The sequence below is a fragment of the Castor canadensis genome, chromosome 2 (assembly GCF_047511655.1).
Source record: "Castor canadensis chromosome 2, mCasCan1.hap1v2, whole genome shotgun sequence".
Taxonomy (NCBI): Eukaryota; Metazoa; Chordata; class Mammalia; order Rodentia; family Castoridae; genus Castor; species Castor canadensis.
In genome coordinates this window covers 13,705,366-13,723,751 of record NC_133387.1, presented here as the reverse complement: position 1 = coordinate 13,723,751, position 18,386 = coordinate 13,705,366, and the positions used below count along the sequence as shown (strand labels likewise).

The window sequence follows — 18,386 nt, the reverse complement described above, 5'->3', positions numbered from 1 at the left end:
CCATATAGCTTATGATGTACCTTGGTTATGTTGACCTCCACCATCATTCTCCCCCTTTCCACTCTCTCCTTAAAACAAGTTTAACAGTTTTCATTGTTCTATTTTCATACACACATATCAAGTACATTGACCATATTCACCCTCCTCCTCCCACTAGAGCCCACTCCCTAACATGACCTGTTGTACACTCCTGTCCTTCATTTTGTAAAATGTATATTCGTTGTTCAAGTGGGTTTCACCATGGTATTCCACTTGTGAATTTATTGTACTTTAATTAAATTAAGCCTCTCTATTTCATGGTTTCAGTTACTTGTCATCAAGCATACTACAAAAATATGAAATAGAAAATTCCAGCAATAAGCATTGAGTTTTAAGTTGTATGCTATTCTGAGTAGCATGAGCAAACCTCATGCCATCCTGCTTCATTCTACCCAGGGCATCAATTATCTCTTTCTCCAGTGTATCCATGATGTATAAACCATCTTCCTTTTAGTCACTTAGAATCCATCTCAGTTATCAGACCAACAGTTGAAGTACTGCAGTGCTTGTGTTTAACTGAATTTTGGCCCCAAAATGCAAAATTTTCTTAAAGTATACTGTTATAATTGTCCTTTTATTATTTTTGTCATCTGTTAGTATGACTAATTTATAAATTACACTTTATCATAGGTATGTATGTATAGAACAGAACATAGTGCATATAGGTTTCTGCACTATCATGGTTTCAGGCATCCACCAGGAGTCTTGGAACATGTCCCCCATGGATAAATAGTGACCACTGTAGTTTAAGGCGGGGGAGGTATGTAAGGACAGGTGTGTAAAAGTTCTGAATGCCTTGAGGAGATATTTAGGTTTAATACACTATGTCACTTGTGACTTTGAAAGGATCAGATTCAGAGAAAAAATGAAATACAGGAGGAGTGTAGGAGATCTAAGACTGAATTTTTGAGTTGACTATATAGAATAGAAAGCAAGGTTACCTTTTGAAACACATGGCAATAATAAGGAGGTGCAGTAATAGCTTGATATAGCTACATAAAGGGTTTGTCACCCTGGATATTGTGGAGCATTATTGTAACCTGAGAGAGCAGAAAGGGCACGGGCAAACTGCAAAGACAGGAGAGCTTGGTATGTCTAGTGCCATGGGAAGACAAGCTAAGAGCAAGAAGAGAAGAAGAATGAAGATAGAGATGATCACTCTGATGATGAGAGTAAACAAGCAGAATGTTATATGCCTATGGCTATTAAATAGGTACATTTATTAAATCCATTCTGCAGATGATAAAATGTTAAGTTACTTCCACAACTACTAAGTACAAGAGATAGGACTTGAATCCATGACTATACAAGCTGAGAGCCTGAATCCCTGAGCACTTTCCCTTCTTCCAGACTTTCTCATCATAGTTGTGAGTACTCTTATGTCTATGTACTTCCTATACCAGTGCAGACTAACAAGCAGCCTCATACTTCACTTATTGTCTCTATTCTTAGTTTATCTGGCATTGCCAACTTCCTATTTCCTCTCCCCTCCCATATCTCCTTCCACTCACACATCCCTGGGGTGAAATATGGCTCAGCTAGTACTTGGTTTTGGTGCTGGGGGTTAAACCTAGAGCCCTGTGCACACGTGCTTGGGTACTATCCTTAGTGCTTCTCATGACATTGATTAATATCCTGACCAGTAATTGTGAGCCCCTTAAAATATGTTCTGATGTACATGATATTATCTGCTACAATTGAAGCAATGGGTAGTTGCTTATTCTTTTCCCTTTTTTGCTTGCAGATACCTATGAAAATGAAAATTATTTTTTGGCTAACTTTATAGCAGCTCAGGTAAGACTACTTTATTCAGTTTCATGACTGCTTTACCAGTTAAGTACAGATTTAACATTATAAAGTTAACCATATAAATATAATATCTCAAATCTCGACGGAAAGTCCTTCTAGCCTTCGTTTTTCTAATTCACATTGACATTAAAATAGGAAGAAACAGTCTTTAGTTTGAAAATTATCCAGTATAATTCACTGCATAAACAGAAACTCATTGTTCAGGTGAAAAATAGATCCTTGAATATGTAACTTGTTTCTATGGATGAGAGTTTTTCTGGCAGACACAATTTTGAAGCATAAATGCCATATGTTATTCATTATGAAAAGAAATGCATATCAGACAACCTCAAAACCTCAGTGACATGCAACAATGAGTTACATTTAGTTACTTAGGTTGTAAGTTTTCAGGGTTTACGTGATCTGGGATGAAGGTCAGGTGATCAGCTGACCTTGGCTGGCTGGCTTGCATCTGCAGCCATCCATCACTGTGTTATTCTGTGTGGATGAACTTAGCTACACTTACTCACATATATAGTAGGTCCATTGACCTATACACACGAACTTAAATGACTTTATGTGAAGTTCTGAATATGAGTTTTTTGTAATTATGGAAAAGGACAAAATTAGAATTAGAAATGCCTGAGTAGTTATGAAAAATCACCTTTTGCATCAAAAGAACTAATTTCTCAGTAGCAAGCACAAGTTACATGGCCAAATCCAGAGGCAGAGGAGGCACCATATGTCTCATCCAGAGAATCAAAATTACATTAGAACAGGACATAGATAGGCAGGAAGAAATAATTGGAGACAATAATGTTATTACTGTACCTTGCATATTTAATGATTCTGTAGACAATCTGTGTACTTCTAATGAGACAAGTAGGAAAACCATTCTATGTCAAACCTGGAATCTGCTTCTATATAATTTTTACATATTGAATTGGAATAAGGAATATTGTAGAACAAATCTATTGTCTCTTTTGGATAATATTGCTTCAAATATTTGAAGTTATCTGGTATCTATTCCTTCTGTCTTCTCTTTTTAGAATTATACATTTCCAGGCTAACTTCACATTTGCTCTATTTTGTGTTTATGCTGCTCTTGAGAGCTGATTATTCTGATTTAACTGTAGTCAACCTAGAATTCTCTTAAAACATGATGTCCGGGTCTGATAGCTTAATTTAGATGCCTAACATCCAATATGGTACTTGCTAGCCTCATGCAACTGTTGAGAACTTGAAATTCTAACTAGCCTAATTTGAAATGTACAAATACTTAGTTTGAATAAGGATTATAAAACATCTTGTATATTTTTTATTTTGAATACTTGTGGAAATAATATTTTAGAAATGTTTGGTTAAATAAAAATATTTTAAAATTCTGTTTCTTTTTACTTTTTAAAAATGTGGCTAGTAGAAGAAAATGTAAAATTATATACATAGTTTGTGTTATATTCCTACAGAATGGCATGGACTATCTATTGCCTACTACCTCTTTTTTGGCAAGACTCTTTATTTTTTGCTGGTATTGTGTTGATTTTTAAACATATATTTCATATGTTTGACACATACAAATCTCATGGTTATCTAACCTTTCAATCATTTTCATAGGTATGAGTATGAGAGCATACTGTCCCTATCCTGCATTTGCCTTTTTGAAACTAAATGCTGGACTTTTTGTACTAGTTGAAAGTGTCCATTCACTGTTCGTAGTTTAAGAACAGTTGAGTTGAAGACTTTACTTTCCTCTCAACACATTGTTTGTAAATAAAGCTGTTGATCTAGAAGTTCTACTAACTCATTTTTCAATTTACGAGAGATACTTTCACTGCTTAATCAGTTTCTTTATTATAAAAAAAATTAGATTCCCTTTAAATAACTTCTAACTCTAAAAATTCCATTCTTTGGTTATTTCAATGTAATGATAAATAGGTTCTTCTGTGGTGTTTGGTGGGATTTTTTTTCTCCTAAGGATCAGTGGCCTGAGATGAAAGAAAACTCCCATTTTATCAGTATTGTCTTGGCTGATAAACCAGCTTGGACAAGTGGGAACTGATTTGTATATTTGCAGATTTCCGTAGTGCAAATACTTTTACAATTTTAACCAATTTTGAACTATCAACTAGCTTGCAAAATTGCAGAAAATTTAACAATTACCTCTTCCAAACCAGTAAGAACTAGCTCTAGTAGGCCTGTTTGCTTCAAGTTATATATCATTTCCTTAATTTTTCCTCCTAATTTGAAACAATCAAATCAAATCAGCCATGATCAGCCACAAAAGTCCTGTTAATTCTTCATAATAACAAGTGAACACTCTACTGCAAATATCTTCCTGATTTATTGATAGAACCTCCATAATATTCTCTTGCAGAGTCACCAGTCTTATTTCTCTTATTTAGCACCAGCAAGAGTAGCCTTTGTACTCACTCAGTGAGTGTGCCTGCATTCCCTGACCCATTCTTTCACCTCTATTCATCCTTCCAGTACTCTTAAGTTCCATGTATTTACTAGATCTTCCTATATACTACTCTATTCCTATAGTGGTTTTCCTTTCTTTTAATGCTCAGGACAACATTTTGCTATGATTTCCCTTTGGCCTTATTTATGTGGCATCCCATGATTTACCTTATTTTAATCCTCATACTGAAATTTAAGCAGTCCATGGTTTAGATAAGTTACTATATTCCTGTACACTGTCCTTAGTCTAGAGACTGCTAACCACACTCCTTTGTTCATCTGTATTAACTCGTGTACTCATTTATGCACATAGGGACATCACCATTCTACCCTATGTCATTTAGCTATGTGGACTTGGGCTCTCTATCTCCTAAGACCTCAGTTTCCTCATCTGTAAATCAGAGATAATGACAAGCTATTTTAAAAATTATCATAGGAATTAGTAATAACTCATAATCTTGGTCTATAAACTTATTTTTGACAATCAAATTTTTCATAGCAGGTACTAAAGAAGTACATCTTCATGAAGTTTTTATTAAACATAAAAACAGAAAACCAGTACAACAAATGTAATTTGAGATTTCTTAGTATTTTAGTGTGAAACATATTAATTCAAACCCACAATTGAATTCTATTACCAACACATTATTTTTTTCTTTCTACAAATTTTTTATAGAACATCTTGCAAATACAGGTCATACACAATAAGTATTTGAGTCACTCAAATCCACTGAAAGTTGGATATATTAGAATCTGGGGCATGAACTCTTCTTATGTGACACAAGTCTGTTTCACCTATGACAATCAGCAATTCATGGAGACCAATTTCAAAAGTGACCCTTATAATCAGGTATGTCTAAAAGGAAAGCTAATTTTATTATCCTGAAAAATTATCACCATTATTGTTATTGTTGTTTTATATAACTATATTAGAACTGCTATAAATGTATGCAAATGATATGTTCTTGAAAAGTTGTGAGTGTTGGATTATGTTGTAAAATGAATAGCATTAATGGTCTGTCCATATTGGGGCCAGAGATCAATAATTGGTCTGATATCTCCATGTGTTTATCAAAAAATTTTTGCTATGCTTAAATATATTAGTTTCCCAGACTACATAACAAAACTTAATTTTCTGCTCAGAGGCTAAAACAAAGGAAAGAGTGGCTCTCTAAAGTTGTTGAAGTTTCCTTCTCCTTCCCGAAGTATGCACATCAAATTGATGTGTTATTTGGGTAGAAAACTGGCAGTCACTTATGGTGATTGTCGAATGAATGCATACCACCTATGGTGTAAGATACACTTATTTGGTAGCAAAACAGAGTGACACAAATAGAAGACATTGTTAGATGACTGGTGGTGTTGCCCAGAACCAAGTAGATTAGCATTTTTAGAAGATGAATTACCAGCAGAACCACCAAGGGCAACTGTAAACTGCAAAGTTCTACTTTAGAACATGAGATTAGTCAAAAATATGGATCCAGTAGTTCATAGGAGATGATTTAAAAAAGTGAAAATGGATAACTTAATTCTTGCTTCTAAAAGGTGTAAGGAATGTCCTGATACCATTTGGATTTTTGGAAAATGACCATTCTGAGCTCTCAAATGAATCCCTTCTCTAGAATCTCTTCTGGTTATTTATTTTAAAATATTTTTTCTTGGACTGTTGAGTTCAAACCCACTCTTTATAAGTAATTACTTCTAATTAAAACTGATGAAGAAGATCCTTGAATAATTTCTTTTTGGGCAGCTCAGTAGCATACAAGATGGCTATTATGTGCTAGGCATAGGGGCTGACAATAATGAAAACATGAAACCCATCTGCAGTCAGGAAGGTTAATATCCAATGGTAAAAGGATTTTAATCAACATTGTTTTTAATCACAGTGATAAATATTTGTGAACAATGTGTTTTTCACTAAGTAAAGTGGAAAGAAAGAAATTTTTAGCACATGGTTATCCACATAGAGCATGTCTGTATTGATCTGACTGGAACCAATGTGAACTGAAAAGAGATGTTTATATCTTACTCCTCTCTTGAGAAAGAATGAATACATTTTTAAACTTGTAATTTGACATGTAATTTGAATATAATGTTTAAGAAGTTATAATATATCAACTTTGTCTTTTCTTTATTGCAGATACTAACTATTGAATTGACTAACAAGAATATCAGCCTGGAAAGATTAAGTGAGATTAGTTGGGTTTATGGTGATCCTCCAGTTCCCACTTCAACTATAGCAACTAACTATCCCACAAATTCTCCATATACTACTGAGGCTACTAGTGCTTATACTATTATTAGCTCTGCCAGCATTAGTGTCACTGTTCCCATGATAACATCTCATTTCACAAGTACTATTGATGTCACAAGTGGTGGTACAATTTCTATCACAACCACACCCAATGCTACAAGCACTACACATGTCACAATGAGGACTACTGTTTCTGATACAACTACTACTTTCTCCATAAGTACTCCCTCCACCACTTCTGTACCTTTCACAACTCCACTTTATGCAAAAAGTACAATTGGTGTTTTGGACACAACTACTCTTTTCTCTAATACTACTACTACTAACAACAGTACTTCTGTACCTTTAACAATCTCACCTAATGCACCAAGCACTATTTATGTTACATCAACTACTCCTGTTCCTGACACAACTACACAATTCTCTACAAATACTACTACCAACACTAGTACTACTGTTCCTGTCACAACACCTCATTATGCAACACACACTACTGATGTCACACCCACTGGGACTATTCCTGATGACACCACTCCTTTCTTTACAAATACTACTACCAACACTAATACTACCCTTCTTGTCACAACCCCTCAGTATGCAACACACATGACTGATGTCACACCCACTGGGACTATTCCTGATGACACCACTCCTTTCTTTACAAATACTACTACCAACACTAATACTACCCTTCTTGTCACAACCTCTCATTATGCAACACACACTACTGATGTCACACCCACTGGGACTATTCCTGATGACACCACTCCTTTCTTTACAAATACTACTACCAACACTAGTACTACTGTTCCTGTCACAACACCTCATTATGCAACACACACTACTGATGTCACACCCACTGGGACTATTCCTGATGACACCACTCCTTTCTTTACAAATACTACTACCAACACTAGTACTACTGTTCCTGTCACAACACCTCATTATGCAACACACACTACTGATGTCACACCCACTGGGACTATTCCTGATGACACCACTCCTTTCTTTACAAATACTACTACCAACACTAATATTACCATTCCTGTCACAACACCTCATTATGCAATACACACTACTGATGTCACACCCACTGGGACTATTCCTGATGACACCACTCCTTTCTTTACAAATACTACTACCAACACTAATACTACCCTTCTTGTCACAACCTCTCATTATGCAACACACACTACTGATGTCACACCCACTGGGACTATTCCTGATGACACCACTCCTTTCTTTACAAATACTACTACCAACACTAGTACTACTGTTCCTGTCACAACACCTCATTATGCAACACACACTACTGATGTCACACCCACTGGGACTATTCCTGATGACACCACTCCTTTCTTTACAAATACTACTACCAACACTAGTACTACTGTTCCTGTCACAACACCTCATTATGCAACACACACTACTGATGTCACACCCACTGGGACTATTCCTGATGACACCACTCCTTTCTTTACAAATACTACTACCAACACTAATATTACCATTCCTGTCACAACACCTCATTATGCAATACACACTACTGATGTCACACCCACTGGGACTATTCCTGATGACACCACTCCTTTCTTTACAAATACTACTACCAACACTAATACTACCCTTCTTGTCACAACCCCTCAGTATGCAACACACACAACTGATGTCACACCCACTGGGACTATTCCTGATGACACCACTCCTTTCTTTACAAATACTACTACCAACACTAGTACTACTGTTCCTGTCACAACCCCTCATTATGCAACACACACTACTGATGTCACACCCACTGGGACTATTCCTGATGACACCACTCCTTTCTTTACAAATACTACTACCAACGCTAGTACTACTGTTCCTGTCACAACCCCTCATTATGCAACACACATGACTGATGTCACACCCACCGGGACTATTCTTGATTACACCACTCCTTTCTTTACAAATACTACTACCAACACTAGTACTACCCTTACTGTCACAACCCCACAGTATGCAACACACACTACTGATGTCACACCCACTGGGACTATTCCTGATGACACCACTCCTTTCTTTACAAATACTACTACCAACACTAATACTACCATTCCTGTCACAACCCCACATTATGCAACACACACCACTGATGTCACACCCACTGGGACTATTCTTGATGACACCACTCCTTTCTTTACAAATACTACTACCAACACTAGTACTACTGTTCCTGTCATAACACCTCATTATGCAACACACATGACTGATGTCACACCCACCGGGACTATTACTGATTACACCACTCCTTTCTTTACAAATACTACTACCAACGCTAGTACTACTGTTCCTGTCACAACCCCTCATTATGCAACACACATGACTGATGTCACACCCACCGGGACTATTCTTGATTACACCACTCCTTTCTTTACAAATACTACTACCAACACTAGTACTACCCTTACTGTCACAACACCTCATTATGCAACACACATGACTGATGTCACACCCACTGGGACTATTCCTGATGACACCACTCCTTTCTTTACAAATACTACTACCAACACTAATACTACCCTTCTTGTCACAACCTCTCATTATGCAACACACACTACTGATGTCACACCCACTGGGACTATTCCTGATGACACCACTCCTTTCTTTACAAATACTACTACCAACACTAGTACTACTGTTCCTGTCACAACACCTCATTATGCAACACACACTACTGATGTCACACCCACTGGGACTATTCCTGATGACACCACTCCTTTCTTTACAAATACTACTACCAACACTAATATTACCATTCCTGTCACAACACCTCATTATGCAATACACACTACTGATGTCACACCCACTGGGACTATTCCTGATGACACCACTCCTTTCTTTACAAATACTACTACCAACACTAATACTACCCTTCTTGTCACAACCCCTCAGTATGCAACACACACAACTGATGTCACACCCACTGGGACTATTCCTGATGACACCACTCCTTTCTTTACAAATACTACTACCAACACTAGTACTACTGTTCCTGTCATAACACCTCATTATGCAACACACATGACTGATGTCACACCCACCAGGACTATTCTTGATTACACCACTCCTTTCTTTACAAATACTACTACCAACACTAGTACTACTGTTCCTGTCACAACACCTCATTATGCAACACACACTACTGATGTCACACCCACTGGGACTATTCCTGATGACACCACTCCTTTCTTTACAAATACTACTACCAACACTAGTACTACTGTTCCTGTCACAACCCCTCATTATGCAACACACATGACTGATGTCACACCCACCAGGACTATTCTTGATTACACCACTCCTTTCTTTACAAATACTACTACCAACACTAGTACTACTGTTCCTGTCACAACACCTCATTATGCAACACACATGACTGATGTCACACCCACTGGGACTATTCCTGATGACACCACTCCTTTCTTTACAAATACTACTACCAACACTAATACTACCCTTCTTGTCACAACCTCTCATTATGCAACACACACTACTGATGTCACACCCACTGGGACTATTCCTGATGACACCACTCCTTTCTTTACAAATACTACTACCAACACTAGTACTACTGTTCCTGTCACAACACCTCATTATGCAACACACACTACTGATGTCACACCCACTGGGACTATTCCTGATGACACCACTCCTTTCTTTACAAATACTACTACCAACACTAATATTACCATTCCTGTCACAACACCTCATTATGCAATACACACTACTGATGTCACACCCACTGGGACTATTCCTGATGACACCACTCCTTTCTTTACAAATACTACTACCAACACTAATACTACCCTTCTTGTCACAACCCCTCAGTATGCAACACACACAACTGATGTCACACCCACTGGGACTATTCCTGATGACACCACTCCTTTCTTTACAAATACTACTACCAACACTAGTACTACTGTTCCTGTCACAACCCCTCATTATGCAACACACACTACTGATGTCACACCCACTGGGACTATTCCTGATGACACCACTCCTTTCTTTACAAATACTACTACCAACGCTAGTACTACTGTTCCTGTCACAACCCCTCATTATGCAACACACATGACTGATGTCACACCCACCGGGACTATTCTTGATTACACCACTCCTTTCTTTACAAATACTACTACCAACACTAGTACTACCCTTACTGTCACAACCCCACAGTATGCAACACACACTACTGATGTCACACCCACTGGGACTATTCCTGATGACACCACTCCTTTCTTTACAAATACTACTACCAACACTAATACTACCATTCCTGTCACAACCCCACATTATGCAACACACACTACTGATGTCACACCCACTGGGACTATTCTTGATGACACCACTCCTTTCTTTACAAATACTACTACCAACACTAGTACTACTGTTCCTGTCATAACACCTCATTATGCAACACACATGACTGATGTCACACCCACCAGGACTATTCTTGATTACACCACTCCTTTCTTTACAAATACTACTACCAACACTAGTACTACTGTTCCTGTCACAACACCTCATTATGCAACACACACTACTGATGTCACACCCACTGGGACTATTCCTGATGACACCACTCCTTTCTTTACAAATACTACTACCAACACTAATACTACCCTTCTTGTCACAACCTCTCATTATGCAACACACACTACTGATGTCACACCCACTGGGACTATTCCTGATGACACCACTCCTTTCTTTACAAATACTACTACCAACATTAGTACTACTGTTCCTGTCACAACACCTCATTATGCAACACACACTACTGATGTCACACCCACTGGGACTATTCCTGATGACACCACTCCTTTCTTTACAAATACTACTACCAACACTAGTACTACTGTTCCTGTCACAACACCTCATTATGCAACACACATGACTGATGTCACACCCACCGGGACTATTCTTGATTACACCACTCCTTTCTTTACAAATACTACTACCAACACTAGTACTACCCTTACTGTCACAACCCCACAGTATGCAACACACACAACTGTTATCACACCCACTGGGACTATTCCTGATGACACCACTCCTTTCTTTACAAATACTACTATCAACACTAATACTACCCTTCCTGTCACAACACCTCATTATGCAACACACAGAACTGATGTCACACTCTTGGGGACTATTCCTGATGACACCACTCCTTTCTTTACAAATACTACTACCAACACTAATACTACCCTTCCTGTCACAACACCTCATTATGCAACACACACAACTGATGTCACACCCACTGGGACTATTCCTGATGACACCACTCCTTTCTTTACAAATACTACTACCAAGTAGTAATATTGTTCCTATCACAGCCCCACATTATGCAATAAGTACTATTGATGTCACACCTACCAGTACTGTTCATGATGAAACTTCTGCATTCTTTGCAAATACTACTGCTGACACTAGTACTGCTCTTCTATCACAACCCCACATTATGTAAAAAGAGTTATTGATGTTACATCTAGTGTTACTGTTCCTGCTGTATGACTACTCCATCTTTCAAAGTACTACTGCTAACACTTTTGTCACGTTCCTATCACAACCCCACATTATTCAATAATACTACTTATGTTACTTCTAGTAGTACTAGAAGTACAACTAGTTCCTGATACAAGTAGTCCATCTCGTGAAAGTGATACTGCTGATGGCTCTGGTGCTATTGTACCCATCACAGTCCCAACTTCCCCTACCAATACTGGTGGTTATGTCACTAGTACTACTGTTCTAATACAACTTCGCATTTTTCTGTAAGTATTACTACTGGTGTCACTAGTAATATTATTTTTATTAGCTGTACTCCTTCTCTAGCAGTTACTAGTAATGTTGATGTAGTACTGCTTTTCCCAATGTAACAATTCCTTCCAGTACAAATACTACTAATACCAGCAGTAGGACTAATAATTCTTTTGTATCCCCTCCCTCTCATATAACTACTGATGATACTAACCCTGATAATACTCTTGCAAATACAACTACTGTTACAAAGACCAATGCTGCTTCTACTAGCAATAGTTTTTCTGTTATGATTACTTCTTTCTCTGAAAATACTGATGCTATGGACACTACTGTTGTTATGGTAGTTACTTCTCCTATAAGTACTGATTAATAAGTTATTAAAATTAGAACTGATTCTTCTATTACAAATCTGCTGTCCCCTACAACATCTCGTGGTGACAGTACTAGTAATACTATTCCTTCTACAAATACTTTTTCTACCAGTACTAATAATCCTCTGTCAAGACTGGTTCTTTTTCTACAAGCATGAGTACTGCTTGATAATATTGCTCCTATAGTGACTTCTTCTCCTTCTTCAAATACTGATTCCTTTCATACAAGTCATACTGTTCCTGTCATGGCAACTGATCACTGTACTCCTCTCATAACTCCTACCTTTGCTTCACTTCTATTATCAACTCTACTACTATTTTCAGCATGCTTCCAGCAAATAATATGTCCGCTACTGATATAGTTCCTAATTTTACAACCTCCACTAATTAAATATCACTAATTTAAACACACTGGATACAAAAAGTACAACAATATTAGAGGCCACCACTGTTACTACCAGCATCAAAGACATTACCATGAGCCCAGATATAACAACTTTCACAGACAAGTTCACTACATACACCAAATCTACTGCCACAGAGCTTACAAGCACTTTCTCACCAGAAGGAACAACTACTTCCTCCATCAATGCCACTAATACTATGATGCTAACTTCTGCAAATAACTCCAGCATACACAGGTAACAGCATACACATTTTTATTCCAGATGCCACAACAACCTCAGACACAGTAACAGCTGCTGTTCTAGATATGGAAAATCACCATCTGGTCATATCAAATTCTACAGTCAGTTATTTACCTATTCTTGCAACTAGTGCTACACAGATCTAAAAGTATTGCCATTTGCGATTTATGATTTATGACTACCACTCTTGATAGACCAACAGTTGAAGCTTCTGCTACTGCATCAGCATATGCAGATGTTGTAAATGCTACTCTAGTTCCATGATTACTATTCAAGGCAGGATCATTACTACAGATAACTATTTGAAGGAACCATTCTAACATAGAAAAACCAGTTAATAGATAGCCAGTCTTATCCTAACTCAATTTTCAGGAAGAGTTTTACTCTAACCAAAGCCAATATGGATACTTCAAGCACTGTCAACATTGTAGATGTTTAAGGATGCATCCATTACAAACATTATAAATTTCACCAAAGAAGCTACAGACATCTCTTCTGAAGTCATAATATGTATTAAAATTCTTTTAAACATTTTAATAATTATTCTCATAGCCTTATCAAATATTTTATGTCTCCTGGCTACATACTTTATATATAACCTTGGTATCTCAGATAATACATTAGGCTTTATAAATACTATTGCTATAAGTATAATTATTGAAGTAGCCCAACTTGTTTCTTGGGTTAAAATATATAATCCAATATCAGAAAACACTAGTGATACTCATGGAATACAAATGACCTTGCTAACAACAGTGATTAGTGATGCTAAAGATAGCACTTTATTTTCCTATGGACTCTTCCATATCTACCAAACACACTAAAAATATTGCCTCTGAAATTTTCTATCTGTTGCTAGAGATACATAAAATGCTACCAATGTAGATTTTGTATATACCTTGACTTCAGACACTGAAATAATTAAGTCACAAATATCACACCTTTTGCTATCATAGAAAATAAAAATATGATTATAGGTATTAAAAATATAAGTTCCCTAACATTTCAATGATTACTTTCATAGGTGGTACTGATAAGAACAGGTTGAATATCCCTTATCTGAAATGTTTGGGACCAAAAGTTTTCAGATTTTGGATATTTTCGATCTTAGTATATTTGCATATGCAGAATGAGTTGTTTTAGGGATGGGGCCCGAGTCTAAACACAAAATCCTCTTATGTTTTATACATACCTTATAAATATAGTCTGAAGGTAATTTTATACAATATTTTAATAAGGTTATGTATTAAAGAAAGTTTTATGGTATGAAATTTTCCACTGTTACATATTGGTATTCAAAAAGTTTCAGATATCAGATTTTTGGATTGGGGATACTCAATCTGTACATCTCTTTACAGACAAAGTATTTCCAGAACATTAATATTAATCTTAATAATGAGGTAGATTTCAGCCCTTACTGTTATCCCCAATAACTGGTTCTCATGCTCCTATAAACTAGAAATCATACAGAGATAAGAATGTAAAGACATATCCCAGGGGAGACAGTCACTACCTGGAATCAGAGCTTGTAATCTTGTTTTCTTTTCCTTTTATCTACCAGCTTTTTTCTTATTATTTTACCATCAAGTCCCTCATTCAGTGTGTTAGGGTTTTCTGCATGTTCTTGGTCTGTTACCAGTATCCAAGTTCACCTTTATCTTTGACTTCCTTAGATCACCCACACCTGCGTCAGTAGGCTCATGGTCATTACTAAATCTTGTCAGTTGGGTGCTATTGAAGGCTTAACCCTAGAACAGTGTTCCCAAAGTGCAGTTAAGGAATCTGTGGGGTGCCTCAGGACTCTTTCTGGGGTACACAGAGTCAAATCTTTTTTTATAACACTAAGATGTCATTTGCTTTATTTATTCTCATTCTCTCATTGGTATATGGTGACATTTTCCAAAGACTCTATGTTGTGTGGTATCAAAATAGAGAAACAGATAAAGAATGTAGCTTTCTTCTATTATATAATACATTAAGCAGATTTACAAGATGTAAAATAATGCCATTCTTCATATTTTGTTGGAAAATATGGCCATTTTCACAAAAATATATTATTTATGTTAACATGTAGTAGATTTATTGCTATTTTTAATTAATGAAAAATAAATATTCACAAAATATTTTACAAATGACTCCATTTAAGTTTCTAATGAAGTAGATATTAATCAGATGTAATTCATATAAACAAAGCATGGTGTCCTCACTGATTTTGAATATTAAGGAGTCCTGAGACCAAAAAGTTTGAGAGCCACTTCCTTTGTACAACAATTATTATTTCTTTTATTTTTTTTCAAGAATGGTATGAATTTCCCTAGCATATAGGAATTCTAGTATCTGTAACTTACTCCTTGTGAATATCCACCATCAACTACAAACACATCTTCCCAGCTTTCTGACCTGCCATCATGGTAGTACTATTGTCTGGACTATTTGAGCAACTCCACATGAGGGACACCAATTCATTAGTTAGCTATATATCTGTCTTGTGGAATTGGCCCACAAGTTATAGCCATTCAAACAAAGATAATAGACATACTAGAGTATGTATGACTCTTGACTTTCCAGCTCAAAGCAAAACATTTCTATGGACTTAGACATGGATTCCCTCATTGTACCTTTACCAAGGGAGAGTCATCACTCTTGTTTTGGCAGCACGAACTGTAACACAGGACCAAGTCCTCTGTGTGCTCAGGCCTATAGATAACACTGCCATCCATAACACCAGAGCTGATCACTGGTCAAAGGCTTCACTTTAACCATTTGGGATTTAGGAAACAAAGGATGAGTTGCTCCAACATAGTTCTACAGTTACTGAAATTTAGCCCCTTTGTACATATAAGTGGGCCATAACTGAAATTATGGAATTTTGAAAGGTGAGAAGTACTCTTAAAAAATGAAACAAAATAAACAATCAAAATCCTAGACATGACCAGATATTTGACGTTTGAAGAATTGAAACTTGAGAGTCAATGTATGATGAGGGGTCCTGGAACTAGGTTCAGAAAACCTGGGGAGAATTGTTACACTTACAGTACCACTGGCAACACTGGTAAAACTTAGACTGGACCCTGACTTTTAAGGGACAGTAAAATACTCATGCCCGAGAATGACTTAGAAACTTTAAGGTCTCATTAGGTGCCAACATATATGATGTTAATTCTGCACTAAGGAAGGATTACAAGTACAAATATGTTTACTTTTGTACACTTCTGATACTTGAGACATTTTCACCCATACCCTTATCATTAGATACCATTATGATTAGCATTACACCTGACATTCGTTAATAATTTAAACTTCATTTTGTAGTATTCTAAGCATCACTGTGCAAATCCTATTCAGGTTGACCAAGAGTTGTCACTAATAGTACATGACTAATTTTCCAGTGAGGAACATAAATGACAGATGTTTTGAATTAACAAAATATATATTGGAGACTAGAGGGACTTAATAACACTTTAAGTAATAGAGATAATTGGAATGTCTCCTGTAGCATAGAAAGGAGTTGGGAGAAACACTCAGGAAGGGAATGAATTGGATAAGAAGAGCAACTCTATATAGTATGTTAGGAGATTTTAAAAAATAAGGTACTCTTTCTATAGCAGAAGCATTGTGAGAGGAGAAAAGATTTAAAGTTTATAAATCAAACTTTGGCACCTATAAGACTAAACATTTGAATGAGCGATGGAAGAGTGTTCATTTGAGCAGAGAAATTTATATGGGTAGAGGATGGCTTGTTTTTTCATATTTCCTCTTGCATGGGGGCATGAGTACATATCAAATAGATGTTTAAATTGACGTAGGAACATAGAGTTCACAGCAGGAAAATTCTGGCTGAAAATATCTTAATATACAGCTAGTATTTGAGTATCAGAACTATTAATTTGGGAGATAATATAAAAAAAATACAAACACTGTATTAACTTATTTTCTGCTGCTAAAACAAACTATTTGTGACTTCTTAGCTGACAGTATTGGAGAACCAAACTGTTGGGCCCAACTGGTTAACCTCTGGTACTCCTTCACTGTATCACATCATGCCCAATGGCATCATGGTAGTAGTGAGTGCAAGAAGAGATTACATGGCAAGACAAGAAGTCAGAGACCTGGGAGGGTCCAGTTTTGCTTTTTCCATAACAATCTCATGGAAATGAACTCTATGACAGCAGCATTAATCCCTTCAAAAGGATGAGGCATCCAGTGACCTAATTACTTATAGGCCTAACCTCTTAAAGATTCTATCACCTATCCCATCACCACACTGGGGACTACTTACAGAGTAAGACTTTAACCATATTTAAACCACAGCGCACACACACACACACACACACACACGCATGGGAATGAGACTAGAGCCCTGGGACACACTAATATCTAGAAATCTAGAAAAGGAAGAAAAGCCAGCAAAAGAGACTGGTAATGAGGGGCAGCAAAAGATATAAAGAAACTGTGTGCTGGGTGAGTGCAGTTGCTGTGATTTGAAAATGAAATGTCCTCTAAAGAAAGGCTCATGTGTTGAAGGCTTGGTCCCCAAACATTGTTCAGAGGTGGGGTGTTTGGGAAGTGACTGGATCATGAGGGCTCTGACCTAATCAATGGATATTTCATTGATGAATTTGAAATTTCATGGTATTGTTGGAAGGTAGTAGAAACGAGGAGGTGAGGCCTAGTTGGAGGAAGTAGGTCACAGGTGACATGCTCTGGAAAGATATCTTGTCTCTTCCCTTTCTCTCTGTTCTCTTTGCTTCCTGGCCACCGTGAGGTGAGGCAAAGCAGCTTCGCTGTGCTGTGCCCTTCCACCATGATGGTCTGCCTCACCACACAGGGGAGCAGAAACAATTATGCAAGTGGTACTCAAAAAGTAGGTACATGATGACTAAATGCTTACATTAGCAGATGCAATGGGAATAAAATGAAAGAAATAAGGCTAAGTAGGTACACAAAATTGAAGAGGAGGGGCCCAGGGCTGGAAGTTCTGGCTGCAGGACCTGGGTGACTTGAATCCTCCTGAGAGTA

General features: G+C 37.1%; 1 protein-coding gene across 1 annotated transcript in view; it reads left to right on the top strand.

The window, feature by feature from the left end:
• Positions 1-14,518, top strand: part of Mgam2 (maltase-glucoamylase 2 (putative)) — an 85,663-nt gene extending 71,145 nt beyond the window's left edge. Inside the window, 10 exon segments of the mRNA XM_074061725.1 lie at positions 1,784-1,833; positions 4,964-5,137; positions 6,428-6,600; positions 7,318-8,042; positions 9,036-9,150; positions 12,440-12,825; positions 12,886-13,002; positions 13,005-13,106; positions 13,109-13,352; positions 13,354-14,518. Of these exon segments, the coding sequence (XP_073917826.1) occupies positions 1,784-1,833; positions 4,964-5,137; positions 6,428-6,600; positions 7,318-8,042; positions 9,036-9,150; positions 12,440-12,825; positions 12,886-13,002; positions 13,005-13,106; positions 13,109-13,352; positions 13,354-13,513 (2,246 nt within the window). The 3' untranslated portion in view covers positions 13,514-14,518.
• Positions 14,519-18,386: the final 3,868 nt, after the last annotated feature.